Source organism: Canis lupus, chromosome 3 (assembly GCF_048164855.1).
Source record: "Canis lupus baileyi chromosome 3, mCanLup2.hap1, whole genome shotgun sequence".
In the NCBI taxonomy this organism is placed as follows: domain Eukaryota; kingdom Metazoa; phylum Chordata; class Mammalia; order Carnivora; family Canidae; genus Canis; species Canis lupus.
The window spans coordinates 59,104,990-59,118,693 of record NC_132840.1 but is presented as its reverse complement, the minus strand read 5'-3'; the positions used below and the strand labels follow the sequence as shown (position 1 = coordinate 59,118,693).

General features: G+C 39.9%; 1 protein-coding gene across 1 annotated transcript in view; it reads left to right on the top strand.

Annotated features, from left to right (window-relative positions):
- TRPC6 (transient receptor potential cation channel subfamily C member 6) overlaps positions 1-13,346 on the top strand; it is a 110,992-nt gene extending 97,646 nt beyond the window's left edge. Inside the window, exons 9-13 of the mRNA XM_072821713.1 lie at positions 880-1,083; positions 2,539-2,613; positions 10,172-10,255; positions 11,806-11,881; positions 12,440-13,346. Coding sequence (XP_072677814.1) covers positions 880-1,083; positions 2,539-2,613; positions 10,172-10,255; positions 11,806-11,881; positions 12,440-12,591 — 591 coding nt within the window. The 3' untranslated portion in view covers positions 12,592-13,346. The remainder of the gene's footprint in view (positions 1-879; positions 1,084-2,538; positions 2,614-10,171; positions 10,256-11,805; positions 11,882-12,439) is intronic.
- Positions 13,347-13,704: the final 358 nt, after the last annotated feature.

Here is a 13,704-nt window from a genome sequence, read left to right as displayed (position 1 = left end):
TGATGACACGTATAGTTATGTACTCCATGACGATGTGTACATGTGTACTCCATGATGTGTACACTTGTGTACTCCATGATGACATGGACAGTTGTGTACTCTATAATGACACATACATTTGTATACTCCATGACAAAATGTATGTGTGTGTACTCCGTGACGACATGCTTTACCTTATTCTGGGCATCAGCTCAGCAATGCTGGTGAAAGTACAGGCTGCTTTTCCTCCTTTGTACTTTGCCTGTTTTATATACTTGTCTGGCCAGTAATCTAGAAAATTTTCACTCTTTGCTTCCAAATGCAACATTGATGGGTGTAGGGGGATAGTTAAGTCAGAAGGAGGAAAAATGTTATCTGATTCATTATTGTTTTTTTTTTTAAAGAAAACTTAGAAATACTATGTCAGCTTGAATTTATATTTTATTTTTAAAAATTATTGCTTACAAATACCACCATTAGTCTCCAAATCTTTTTGGTAGTGATGTTTAAAGTTGACCCTCTCTCAAATTTAGAGTGAGAGAATAAGTGTTTATTCCAGAAATTTCAGAAGGTGTCCCAAATTAAGTTATGATCTCTTGCAGAACAAAAGAGTGAATAATTATATGGTATTTTTTTAGAATGTAGAAAAATACATTTATATCTTTCAGTATTTTTGTAAACATATGCACATTTTGAGCTCTGTAGTTCTGCAAGCCTGATAAAAATTTCAGACAGCTTTTGGAAGGAGTGTCTGAGTAGAGCCTTAACATTTAAAAAAAATCTTGGACTGGTCTTTGTGGTCTGAGAGTGTTTGCAGGCACCTAGCTACGCAATATTAGAAGAATCCCAGTAATTCTGTTTATGCATCTCTTTGCTAAACTGTCATGTGTATTTGTATAGGATGATGCTGATGTAGAATGGAAATTTGCAAGGGCCAAACTTTGGTTTTCCTACTTTGAGGAGGGAAGAACTCTACCTGTTCCTTTCAACCTGGTGCCGAGTCCAAAGTCCCTGTTTTATCTCTTACTGAGACTTAAAAAATGGATTTCTGAGATGTTCCAGGGCCATAAGAAAGGTTTCCAGGAGGATGCAGAGATGAACAAGGTAATATGACTTGATAACTTAAAATTATATTTTTAAACACTATGATCATTAAAACCACACATCCCTTTAGAAAGAAGTGGTCCATGGTGACATGTCCCATTGTTCCCAGATCAGCATGGTCCTTTGGCTTGTGTCTGTTTAACAGGAGCACACTGGATATTTCTTACTTAAAAGAATATAGGAAAAATCCATGAAATGTAACTATAATAGTGTATTACATTATCTGTAAGGGGCCCCATTTTTGCTGTTGAAGCTACATGCCCCTATGTTACCTTCGATTCTCACTGCAAGATAAAGCATCAGTAGCTGATTATGACTTGGGGGAATTTGACAGACTCTTAACTTCTACAGTGAAAACTTCAGAAATCAATTACTTGCATGTAATATGGAAGACAAGGCTTGGCACTAAGTCATTCAAGAAAGAAAGATCTAAGGGTATCAACTGGGAACAATTATCCTATGAGGCAATGGAATCTCAAGAAGCCCTAGAAGAAACACAACGTGTAGATGAGGGGTAGCAGTCCGTTCATAAATGTTTGGGGCACATGTGGGATGTTGTGTAGAATTGTGTACAGGGTGGGGGCAGTGACTCTGCTGAAGCAGTACTCTCCATCTGGGGGAGCACTGAGAGACAGATTCCTTCAGACAAGAGGGGCCAGCATGGGGGACAGGTCTGGATAAGGTGTCATGGGATGGGGAATGGGAGGAACTGGCTGTTCCATCCAAAGAAGGAGTATTGAAGGGGAACAAGGTGAGTATCTTTAGAACTCCTGATTTTGACTATGGTATGTATACATGTTTTTTTTTCTCTTCAAAAACAAGAAGAGAGGCAATGGGCAAAAGTTGCAAATAGTTCAATTTTAGTTCAGTGTAAAAACAAACTTATCATAATAAGATCTATCCAACAGAGTGGGCTGTCTTGTGAAGTAGTAAGTTCCCCATCATTGCAAACAATCAGTAAATGTTGGATGACCAATATTAGGAGTTTATAGAAGATCTTCCTACAGTGAGTGGGCAGTTGAGCCAAATGATTATAACATCTTGCAGTTCTAAGATTCTATCACTGAGAGAAAAGAGAAATATTCTAATTTCTGCTGTTTGCCATTGACCTGTTGGGATTCTCAAGTAAATAATAAGCTTTCTGAGCTTTAGTTTCTTCAGCTGTGCTGTGGTAATTTATATCAACATCATAAAGATAAAAATCAAATAAATATGTAACAGGACTTTGAGGATTATAAAGCCTTCTTTACATGTACTTATATTATTTATGTGAAATTTTTGGAGAAATACACCATTTACTGCATTCTTCCAGTGTTTTAACTTCTAAAATTCAGTGAGTTGATGGCAGGAATTTCTCTCATTTTACTTTAAGTGTGGAGTTTACAGGTCTAATTAGGACTGCAACCTGAGGGCCCCTGGTTTTTTTTATTAATTATTTTTTTCTATTTTTAAAAGAGAAATGAAGAAAATAAATTTGGAATTTTGGGAAGTCATGAAGACCTTTCAAAATTACCACTTGACAAAAAACAGGTAAGATCATACCTGAAAATATGATGTCATGCATGTGACCAGGCTGATATGTTCAGAGAAAAGAACAGGTGTTCAGAAGCAACTTCAAGAAATAGATAATAGACCTGTGGAAAAAAGTTAACTATTTTAATAATGCCTCAAAGAATCTGTCATGGAGAGGTGAAAATAATCAGCAAAAAGAATTACATATATATATATATAAAAAAAGAATTACATATATATATAATATATATGTAATATATATTACATATATATTAATGTATATATTAATGTATATATACATTAATGTGTATATATATATTTAAGACAGAGAGTAACCATATATTTTGGGGTACTTACGGGTGATGAAAAATAGGGATAGTGACGTGAAGAAGGAAGCATAGAAAAGATGGAGGAAGTCATCAGGGAGCCAGTGGGAACTGGCTGGCATCCCTGCAGTGGGGCAGGTGGCAGGACGCAGCCCTAGCGGCAATGATAGAAACTCAGTGGCCCCTGCAAGTACATCAGCTCCTACCGGAATGGCAGACTTCCCTACCATGAGGAAATTTGCTTCCTTCTCCTAGGGTGCACATAGTAGGGGTGCAATATGCACTTGTTACCAAGGGATATTAGAGATGACATCGTTAGAAGATGGGCCAGGTAGCAGGTAGGACTTGAATTCAATTGCACATAATAAAAAAAGAATCATGGTGGCTTAAATAAGATGATTGTGTGTCCCTCTCCTTGAATGCTTCAGAATTAGGCCACATAGGACTGTTGTCAGCATGGCGCCTCTGATTCCCTGGATGTTTTTGCTGTAGTCAGAGGCGAGATGACGGCCTCCCCCTCTGCCCATCACCGTGGCTTCTCAGATGATGAACGGAGGCATTTCCTTGCTTGCTGGCTAAAGCAGCCTGGGCCCTTGGAAGTGCCTCCCAGTTCCTTTGTGGTTGCTCCTTAGCCAGACTTGCAAATGCCTGGGAGGGGCGGGAGGCCATTTAGCTTTGTTTTTGAGCTAAGTACTTGCCCCCATCAGCAGAATAGGAATTCTAGGAAGTAGGGATCAGGATTGATCTTAGTCCTCCGAAGATTGGGGCCCAGTAGCAGTAATTCATGGTGCTTCCCTGACCCTCACTTCCCTTGTCTATAAACTAGGCATGGCCAGTTGTCAACCCATCACGCACCACTGCTGGGAGCATATGGTGATGCTTTGTGAATGGCAGACATACTTGTGCCACACGTGTGGTGCATTCATGAGAATAAATCATCGGACAAATAGGAAAATTCAAGGGAATTTAAATGCTTTTTTTTCCTTTATGATAGAAGCTATAGTATCTCGGAAATCAAATAACCCTATTTTCTTTGTAATTTCTTCAAAAATGTAGAAAATTAAAATTTATTTTAATATCTTAAAAATACATTTTTTAACAGATTTATTTATTTTAGAGAGAGAGAGAGAGCACATGTGTGGAGACAGGCAGGAAGGGCAGGGGGGAAAGAGAAAATCCAAGGAGATCCTACCGGCACTAAGTGCAGAGCCCAACACGGGGCTTGATCCCATGACCCTGAGATCCCAACACAACCCCAATATCCCAATATGGCCCAGAGACCACAACCCAAGCCAACACAAAGAGTTGGTCGCTCACCCAAGTGAGCTACCCAGGCACCATGTAATTTATATCTTTTAAAGGAGGCTTGGATCACTTCACATTTTCCAATACAACATATTTTAGTCCTGGATTAAAATAAACTCTTTTATTATTTTTTTATGGGAGTTCAATTTGCCAACATATAGCATAACACCCAGTGTTCATCCCGTCAAGTGCCCCCCTCAGTGCCCGTCATCCAGTCACCCTAACCCCCCGCCCACCTCCCTTTCCACCACCCCTTGTTCGTTTCCTGGAGTTAGGAGTCTCATGTTCTGTCACCCTCTCTGATATTTAAGAGCATTCCTGAACTGTAGTATCTGCCCCTAGTTGTGAATCAATAACAAGTCAATTCTAGTATCAGTCTCACTGTCCAGAGACTCTTTGGTGTATTTGTGTGTCTTGGCTCTTGTGGTAATGGGCTGCTCACACCTTCTGTCAGGGCGTGTGATGAGCCGACCGCCTCCAGCACCCAGGGCCCAAGGCTGCCCACCCTGGCCACACTCTAGGTCCCAGGCCTTTCTGGCCAGTACATGACCCTCCCTGGGGCCACATCCTATTGGCTTGGCTGGTTCTCAGTCTTGCTCTCCCCTCTGTTGCGGGTGAGCTGAGCCTCAGGGTCTGGAAGCCTCTTCTGCCTCCCCTGCTCCTATTCCCCATTATCTTCCAGAGGCATGATTCTGGATACATCTCATACTTCTAACTGTCTTGGCGTTTGGTTCCTAGAAGACCAAAGTAACACAACTATCCTCTTTACTTTGCTTGGCCCCGTAAGCCTGTGATGAACAAAACTTGGGGCACGTGCCAGACACGTATTCCTGGGAGAATGTTTTTTAAAGCAACTGTTTATATTTCAAATCATTTTTGCCTATTGTGGACTCCCACTGGAAATGTGTGGCTCTGACAGGTACCAAGGAAAGTTATGCGCCCTTACCCAACGTGGGTAGCTTTTGCTTTCTTTTTCATAAAGTCTAAAACAATTAAGTTTCCATTTCGTTTGGATCTTCTCTCTGACCCCTTGAGGATCACAGTGGTCAGTTTGCACCAGCACTGTCTTCACAGGTTCTCCAGATGCACCATGGAAACCAGTAGGGTGAGCCAAATTAAAATACATATTGAAGCAAAGTAAGCAGACCTGCTTATTATCTTTGATTATATTCTGCAGCTCTGAAGGTCCGTGAATTCAGTGGTTGCTAGCATTCACTTTTCAGGTACAGTCTGAAAGGATAGTGTAGTTAAAGTCAGTTCTCTGTCATAACACGTGACTTGTTTAAACCTGAAAGTGCCAAATAACTGCTCTCTGCAAGTTCCAGGAAAGACTACTTTCTTGGAAAGTGGTCAGCTTCAGAGCCAGCTTGTGCACCCTCCACAGTAGGCCGACGTGGAGCACAGATGTGTTATTTTAGCATTTTCTGTCTATTCTACACTGGGTTGAGTGGGATGTGGAGATTTTTTTTCAATTAGTTGTTTATCTAGGAACTGTGTCCTTTAGCCTGAACTAGATTGGAGGCTATCTTTTTAATCATCTAATGAAATAATTATATAACGTAACAGTTCCAGATCATCAGTATCACCAGGGCCAGTTCTCCAGTTGATTTTGTACAGGTTCTCAATCCTCTCCTTCAGGTATATTGAGTTAAAATCCCTGGCATGGAGCTGGGAAACGTATATTCTAATAAGATCTTAAGCAATTTCTAATGCTCATCTGGGTGTGGGAATATTTCATTCCCTGAATGACTTTGTCATGGACACATCAGTAAGCAGAAATATTCAGCAGAGCATCTCCAGAAAAGGTAGACTAGATTAAAATGCAACAAGGCCTGAACCCACATAGTAGGTATTAGATACTCATCCTTCTATACAATAGTGATGACTGCTACACATGTGGAGTGCCATCTGTATACATACCAGGATCTGGATTCTACACACCTTATCTCTTCAACTGTCACATTACCTCTGAGAGGGAGGGAATGTTATTTCTTCTATTTTATGCATTAGAAACTGGAGGATATAGAGCTGAAGTAATGGCCCAAAATCTCATTTCAGACAAATGACAGAGTCAGATCTACTTGATTCCAAAGCAAGAGCTTTATAAGCACTGTACCACATGGTTGTCTCTTGTCTGCATCCCTGCTGACAGCACATAGATGTCTATACCGTTTTAGCTCAGGGCTTTGTTCCCAGCCTTAGGCTAAATGCTAATACCAAGCTAATTACTAGGAAATGAGCAAGAGAAAACATGAAGAAGGCAGGAAATGTAGTATAAAAGCAAAAGATAGGCAACCATTCCTTCAGAGTGTGTCTCTCACACACACATGTAGTGTGTCTGCATATTAGGAGCAGAGCTTCCACCCATAAGCTCTCCCTCCCCACTCCTGTTGGATCTTCCACGTCAGTACCATCTGCAGAAACCCAAATCCCTGAGGTATAAATGCTATTCCTATCACCTCTAGAGTCCCCTTTGACTTTCCAGGCTTCTTTAGTGGGTGTGGATGGCAGCAGATCTACATTAGCCTTTCCCGTCACCAGGTGGTAAGAGGGCTCCTTTGCAGCACTGAGTTTCCCCTATACCATTTCTTTCATATAATTGTTTAACATGTATTTGTTAAATACTGACTACATATTAGAAACTGATTAGAATTTTTTGTTATGCTTGCATCCAGATCATATTTCAAGTTTAGAGAAGAATTAGTCACATAAAAGTGATCCAAATGAATTTATAACTGTTTAGTCATAGACCATTTAACTATACCGGTGGTTCCCAGCCAGGGATGCTCTTGATTCCCCCACTCCCAGTACCTCAGGGTACAGCTGTGATTCCTGGAGACATTCTGGCTGTCGCCACCAGAGAGGGAGCTGTTTTTGGCATCTTACAGGCAGAGGCTGTGCAGAGCCTCTGAGGCAGAGCATCTCATAGGGATGCTGCTTACCATTCTACCATGCACAGGATGCCCCCACAATAAAGAATATAAAGAATTATCTAGCCCAAAGTTCAAAAATGTTGCAGTTGAGAGACTCTGGACCATATACATGGGGTGCACACAGTGGTGGGGGTGCCGTGTGTTGTGCCAGAACTGTACGAACACCCAGTAGCTGTGGTTATTGACACTCAACATCTGTACTCTGGAACATCTACACTCCTACACATTCTCAGATGAACAGAGTACCACTTTCTGGCATTCCTGCCACTGTTACTTCTTCTATGCCACCCAGTGTAGGGCATCTGCCTCATGCCTTAAATTCATTCTTCTTGTTTCACTTGTATCTTTACCATTTAGTTGAGCTGCCACCAACTGGTTTATCAACCTAGATTGCACATGTCTCGTATAGCAAGGTGTCTAGAAAGCAAGTGAACCCCATCAGTGACTCCAAAGTACTTCTTCCTTCATTTCACCAACCAGTGCTTTCTGAGCACCTGTCTAGGGTCAGGCTGGCTCTAGCGACACCAAGATGAGGCCAACAAAATCCCTCCTTCCATCAGAGCCCAGGAGGATATAGACAGTAAACACATAACCAAGCCAGTGAATAAAATAATTGTCAATTGTGAAACATTAGAAAGGATACAAGAGGCCTAGCTTGTGCGGGATCTATTTTTCATGGAGTGAGCAGGAAAGGGCTTATTGAGGAGCTTAGGTTTTCAGCTAAAACCCAAAGGGTTAGGCAGAGTAAACACTCAGCCAGAGGCAAAGGCTGTTTCAGGGAGTAGAATAGCAAACACAGACTTAAATCAGAAAAAGAGGAAATGAAAGAGGGCCTTGTGATGTTAATATAATATTCAGTTCCAAAAAAATCCCAAAAGGATGATCTCCACAGGTGTGTGGTGTTGTGAGCTGCCTTGCCGATGATTGGCATATCAAGCATGAAGGCCTGCCTACACATTCATCTTCAAAAAAATCTCAAAGAAACATAAGTTTTCACTTTACTCCTTCCATGAACACCTTTTGGACATACTAGTGGCCTCTAATGACAGAAGGGATTATTTCAATCATGAGGCTGACAGTTCATGAATAGATAGCAAATGAATCAAAGGCATGAGGCCAAGGACTCCCTTTTCTGCTATGAATCTGTCCTCACCCTCCGTGCTCTATCATAACACATGGGGGATGAAAGTGAGCTTGAATCTAGTCATCACATGTAATGAAGCCCTTATGGCACAAATCCTGGTCAAAGCCAGGAAGAATTATACTGCCATAAAAATAAAGGAATAACTACATTCTTAAAATATAAATATTAAAACTTACATTATTAAAAATATCATTGAAGTTTGCGTTTGTCTCACAGATTAATATATTAGTAGGACTTGAAGGAGCACAGGTGTCTCCTGGGGCTCCCTTCATAGTCTGAGTGCAGAAGGTTCTGGCATCTCCCCTACTGCTGCACAGCAGCCCGTGGCAGAGCCAGAGAGTTCCGTCTTCACATTCTGTCAAGAGCTCTTTTGAAGAATCCAAGCTGCCTCTCTTTGGTTAATTTTGTCAATAGTATACTTTTCTCTTAATGTTTTCCAAAGTTAATATAAAGTAAAAGAATGTGGATATTTTGCTGACACTATTAGGTCCAAAGAAAAGCAGAAATAGCTACATGGAAAGGCATGCTATCTACATAGTGTTTTGAAAATTGCATATTGTGTTTTATGGGCCTTACCAGCCTTACTGTATTTCCCCTGTTATAATAACTTGGCTGGATTGTACCTGTTTTATTCTTCATTGAATACCCAGAATCTGTAGCACAGCACCCGCATACAGAGGACCCTCAGTCCATACGCACTTGTTCAAAGGATGAATGTGTGACTAGCTGTTTTATTTTTTTCTTACTTAATAAATTTATTTTTTATTGGTGTTCAATTTGCCAACATTTAGAATAACACCCAGTGCTCATCCCGTCAAGTGCCCGTCACCCAGTCACCCCCACCCCCCACCCACCTCCCCTTCCACCACCCCTAGTTCGTTTCCCAGAGTTAGGAGTCTTTCATATTCTGTCTCCCTTTCTGATATTTCCCACTCATTTTTTCTCCTTTCCCTTTTATTACCTTTCTGACTAGCTGTTTTAATTTAGCATGTGGCCATGTAAAGCATCAAAGCATTGAATTTAAGGATTTTAATTCTCAATGAGCTTTACTTAGAGCAGCTTAGTTATCATTGGGAAATATAAATCATGGCTGTTTCTGAAGATGGTCCTGAAATTTCTTGTCCGCTGGAATACAGTTGTGCTCTGACAGACAGACAAACAAAAAACCAAGCAAATTGGAGCTGCTGTGTTTTGCTCAAGTTTTCTTACTTACTTCTTTTTAAAACCATTTTTTCTTTTTAGAAAATGCCATAAAGAGTTTTTAAATCATTCTCTTAGCATGTTAATATGGTATGTTACAACCTTTTTTACTGATTGCTTTAGATCTTTGTTATTTGCCTGTTCAAGCAATATATTTTTTGAAAAGTACTGCCCAAATATGATAGTATACAGATTCTAAAATTCAAATACATTAATTAATTGTTTCTTGGCACCTGAACTCTGTCCCACAACCAAGTCTTATGCTGGTGTTCCTCCGGGACCCCCATCACACCCTCCTGCAGGTGTGGATGCTGCGGTCATTTATGCTGGCCTCCTAAGATTAGTGGACTTCTGAGATCTCCACCATTACTCTCCCAACTTGTTTGCCTTTCCCTCCATTGGAGACTTACCTGGGGGCAGATTAAAGCATGACTCTCATGACATGATCAGTAGCCATGAAGTCTGTGAGCTCCTCAGAGAAGCCTAATTAGCTGTTGAGTGGCTGAGCACACAACATAAGCTCCTATGATTTATCTTGGAAGACAGACTGCCAAGCAAATTAAATTAAAATGTACATATGTAATTAATAAATTCCTATATATAACTAATAAATCTCCTCACATTATTTAAAAGAAAAAGAGGAATTTCTAATTCTTTTCAAATTACAGCTTGGGCATAGTAAACAATCAAGTGTAAGGAGCTCAGAAGATTTCCAGTTAAACAGTTTCAATAATCCTCCAAGACAGTATCAGGTAAGCATGATTTTTTTAAAGAACTAAGGCTAGTTATTTGTAATATTTGAAATCCCAAACCATGTGATTCTTTATTATTTTTAAGATTTTATTTATTTATTCATGAGAGACACAGACACACACAGGGAGAGAGAGAGAGAGGGGAGCAGAGACACAGGCAGAGGGAGAAGCAGGCTCCATGCAGGGAGCCCGATGTGGGACTCGATCCTGGGGCCTCCAGGATCATACCCTGGGCCGAAGGCAGGTGCCCAACTCCTGAGCCACCCAGGGATCCCACCATGTGATTCTTTAAATGAAAATGATCTATTATGTTGTTTTCCTCAATATCAAAATAATTCATGAATTCGACTCATATGTGGCTGTACTTTCTAAGTTCTGGAGGTACATAAGTAAATAAAACAGATGAAGTCCTGGCATACCAGAGTTTAGAGTCTACATGTTCATTGTGAAGAGTCTATTCTCACAAAAAAAATACATAAAAGAGAAAAATGTACCTCAAACTCTACCACTGAGATTTAAAGACTACTCACTTTTGGTGATCTTCTGCCAGGTGATTATATGTGTATATATATATAATTTTACATATACTTCACTGTTATATATATATGTGTATACATGACATTATATAAATGAGTTAATATTGAAATAACAACTGTTATTTAAAACATTCACAAAACATATATTCATACTAATTTTAATGTATGTATAGTATTCCTTTGTACTATACAAAGTACTAAGTACTTTCACACTGTACTAAGTACTAAGCATTGGTACTAAGTACTATCTCACTGTACTAAGTATATAATAATTTATTAAAATAATTTCCTTTTGATGACTTGAAGGGGTTTTTTACATTATAAGTAATACTATGATGAATTACTTGTCCATGCACCCAATTACATTCTTAGAATAAGTTCTTAAAAGTGGAATTTTACTGTCCAACATTTAATTTGGGGTTTAGAGTAAGACTTGGCTTAACTATGTATCCACCCAGGACTTCCTGCACATGATACTGATCCTGCTACTTTTCATGAAGGTAAAAGCAACATTCTCATGGTAGAAGTCCAGGTACCAGAGAAACTTTGTTATAATGACACTAGTCATTTCTGAATTACTAGCAAGTATAAAGTCAAAACTGATTACATTTCTTGGTAAAGGAAGTCAAAAAAGCAGTAACAAGTGTGCATTTGGTTAATTTCTGGTTTCCACATGCAGTACTATCCATACCTTTCACCTCCCCAATGAAAAGGCTGTGTTTTGCTCTAATACTTTGCAAATAGAGTACACGCAATGAACATCGGGGAGTAGATGTTTGCTCTAAACTTATTCCTTTCTCAAGAATTAACTTCGGAGTCATTAATTCTGGTAATGTAAAAATTGCATTAATTACCTGCTGACAGTATGCATTCCTTGCCAGATAAATCATCTTAATCTTTGTTATTAGCTATCACTCCTTAAAGTCCTTAGGAAAGAGAGACTTGGACACTTATTCCAAATGAGAGATTTGTCACAAACATAAAACTGAGCTGATTTCTCCTTTCGTTGTCTAGAAAATTATGAAGAGGCTCATTAAGAGATATGTGCTACAAGCCCAGGTAGATAAGGAGAGTGACGAAGTGAATGAAGGTGAGTTGAACAGAGAGCAGCTGGCCCCGAGCAGGAGTGAGGGCTGCAGGGAAGCTGAAAGGAGAGAGGTGGGAGGGTGAGCCTCCAGGGTTAGGAAAGATGAGGTTCCTCCAACTGTCAGGCTGTTAGAGCATCCAGGGAAATGTGCTCATTCTCCACAGTTGGGGTAGATGTCACCTGCTGCATAAGTGACTCTTGCTTTTGGTGTTGGCTTTCAGAGAGGAGGAGGTGGTTGGAAAAAGCAAATACTCTTGCCCCCAACTCCTGCAAACATTTGTCACCACTGCCTCTTTTTTACTCCTGCAAACATTTGTCACCACTGCCTCCTTTTTGGAACATTTGTTATAATTCTTTCTCTATAGCCTTTTCATTAACCAAAAGCTTAGCTGAGAAAATAGAAATCTGCCCCATTAGGAAGTTTTTTCCTTTGAAAGGATTCAAACTACAGATGTGTGTGGAATTGGGACTGGCTTCATCCTGTTCCAGAATCACTAGATTTCACTAGAGTTTCTGCATGTGTATTTACAGTTGACTTCCTCTCACTCTTGTTTTTCAAAGGGGAACTGAAGGAAATTAAGCAGGATATCTCAAGCCTCCGCTATGAACTCCTTGAAGAAAAAACTCAGACTTCAGAAGACCTAGCAGAACTTATTAGAAAACTTGGGGAGAAATTATCAATGGAACCAAAGCAAGAGGAAAGCAATAGATAATATGCTAAGACTTCCTTTAAAAAATCATATTTATTTGTCCAATTGCATTATATTATTTTCCAATTTATCTTTTAAGTGCCAGTGTGACCATCTTTTAAACAAAATGTCCAAAGATAACATGGGTCATCCCATCATCCAAAACCTTAATATTAAAAAAAAAAAAAAAAAAAAAACCTTAATATTTCATATTTTTGGTGATTAAATTTCATTGTTCAGGCTAAAGTTTATAGATTAGGATGAAAATTGTGCCTGGTTTGATGCCTGTTTTTATGAACTGCTCTTTTGTGTCTAACTATTGTGATGACATGACTGCTGGGTGGCATTTGCCTAGAGGCTATAGTAGCTACAGGTGGCAGGCAGTGACTTCCATGAGGTATTTCTTGTGACAGTGACTTTGGTACTGCTTGCCTGCCTTAGGGGACCCCTGATGATGACTTCCAGCCCTGAAACTGAGGGAATGATGATCTAGGGCTATTTGGAGAATGCTGTTTAATCATCTGTCCTGCTTGGCTCCCACAGAATAAGATTGGTAATATCTGTGCAAAATGCAGTAAAATCTTTCTGATTCATCTTGCTGAAAATTTTACACTTGACAGTGAAAAAGTGCTTCCTCTAATGAACCCTGGAAACGTGGTTTAGTTTATGTGTGTGTATGCACACACATGTGTACGTGTGTGTATGTGTGCAACGTGCACAACTGCATATGAAATGCTTGTCCTATTTTCATTTGCAGCAATACAGACGCTCTAAACCTCTTTATCTTATTATTTTTACTGTGACTGAAAAATTACTGACTAAATAGGAACCCTTTATTGGAGAAGTATCAAAGTCAGAGATGAAAAGTGTCAGTGGCCACATTTCCAGCTCTGGAGTCAGGAGCTCCCCATAAATGCCAAACTGCAGCCTCCCAGTCCACACTGGCCTAAATGCTCCTGCAGTTTCCCAGGAACCCCGTGGCAGGAGAGTCCTCACTGTCCTGTGACCTCCCCACTTCCACCTGTCTTGGGGGAACACAGGATCCCTGGCTTAGTCTGCTTGGGTGTCCTCGTATCTAGGGCCTTGTTTGCTGGACCCTTTTTTTAAAATTTTTTTTAAATTTTTATTTATTTATGA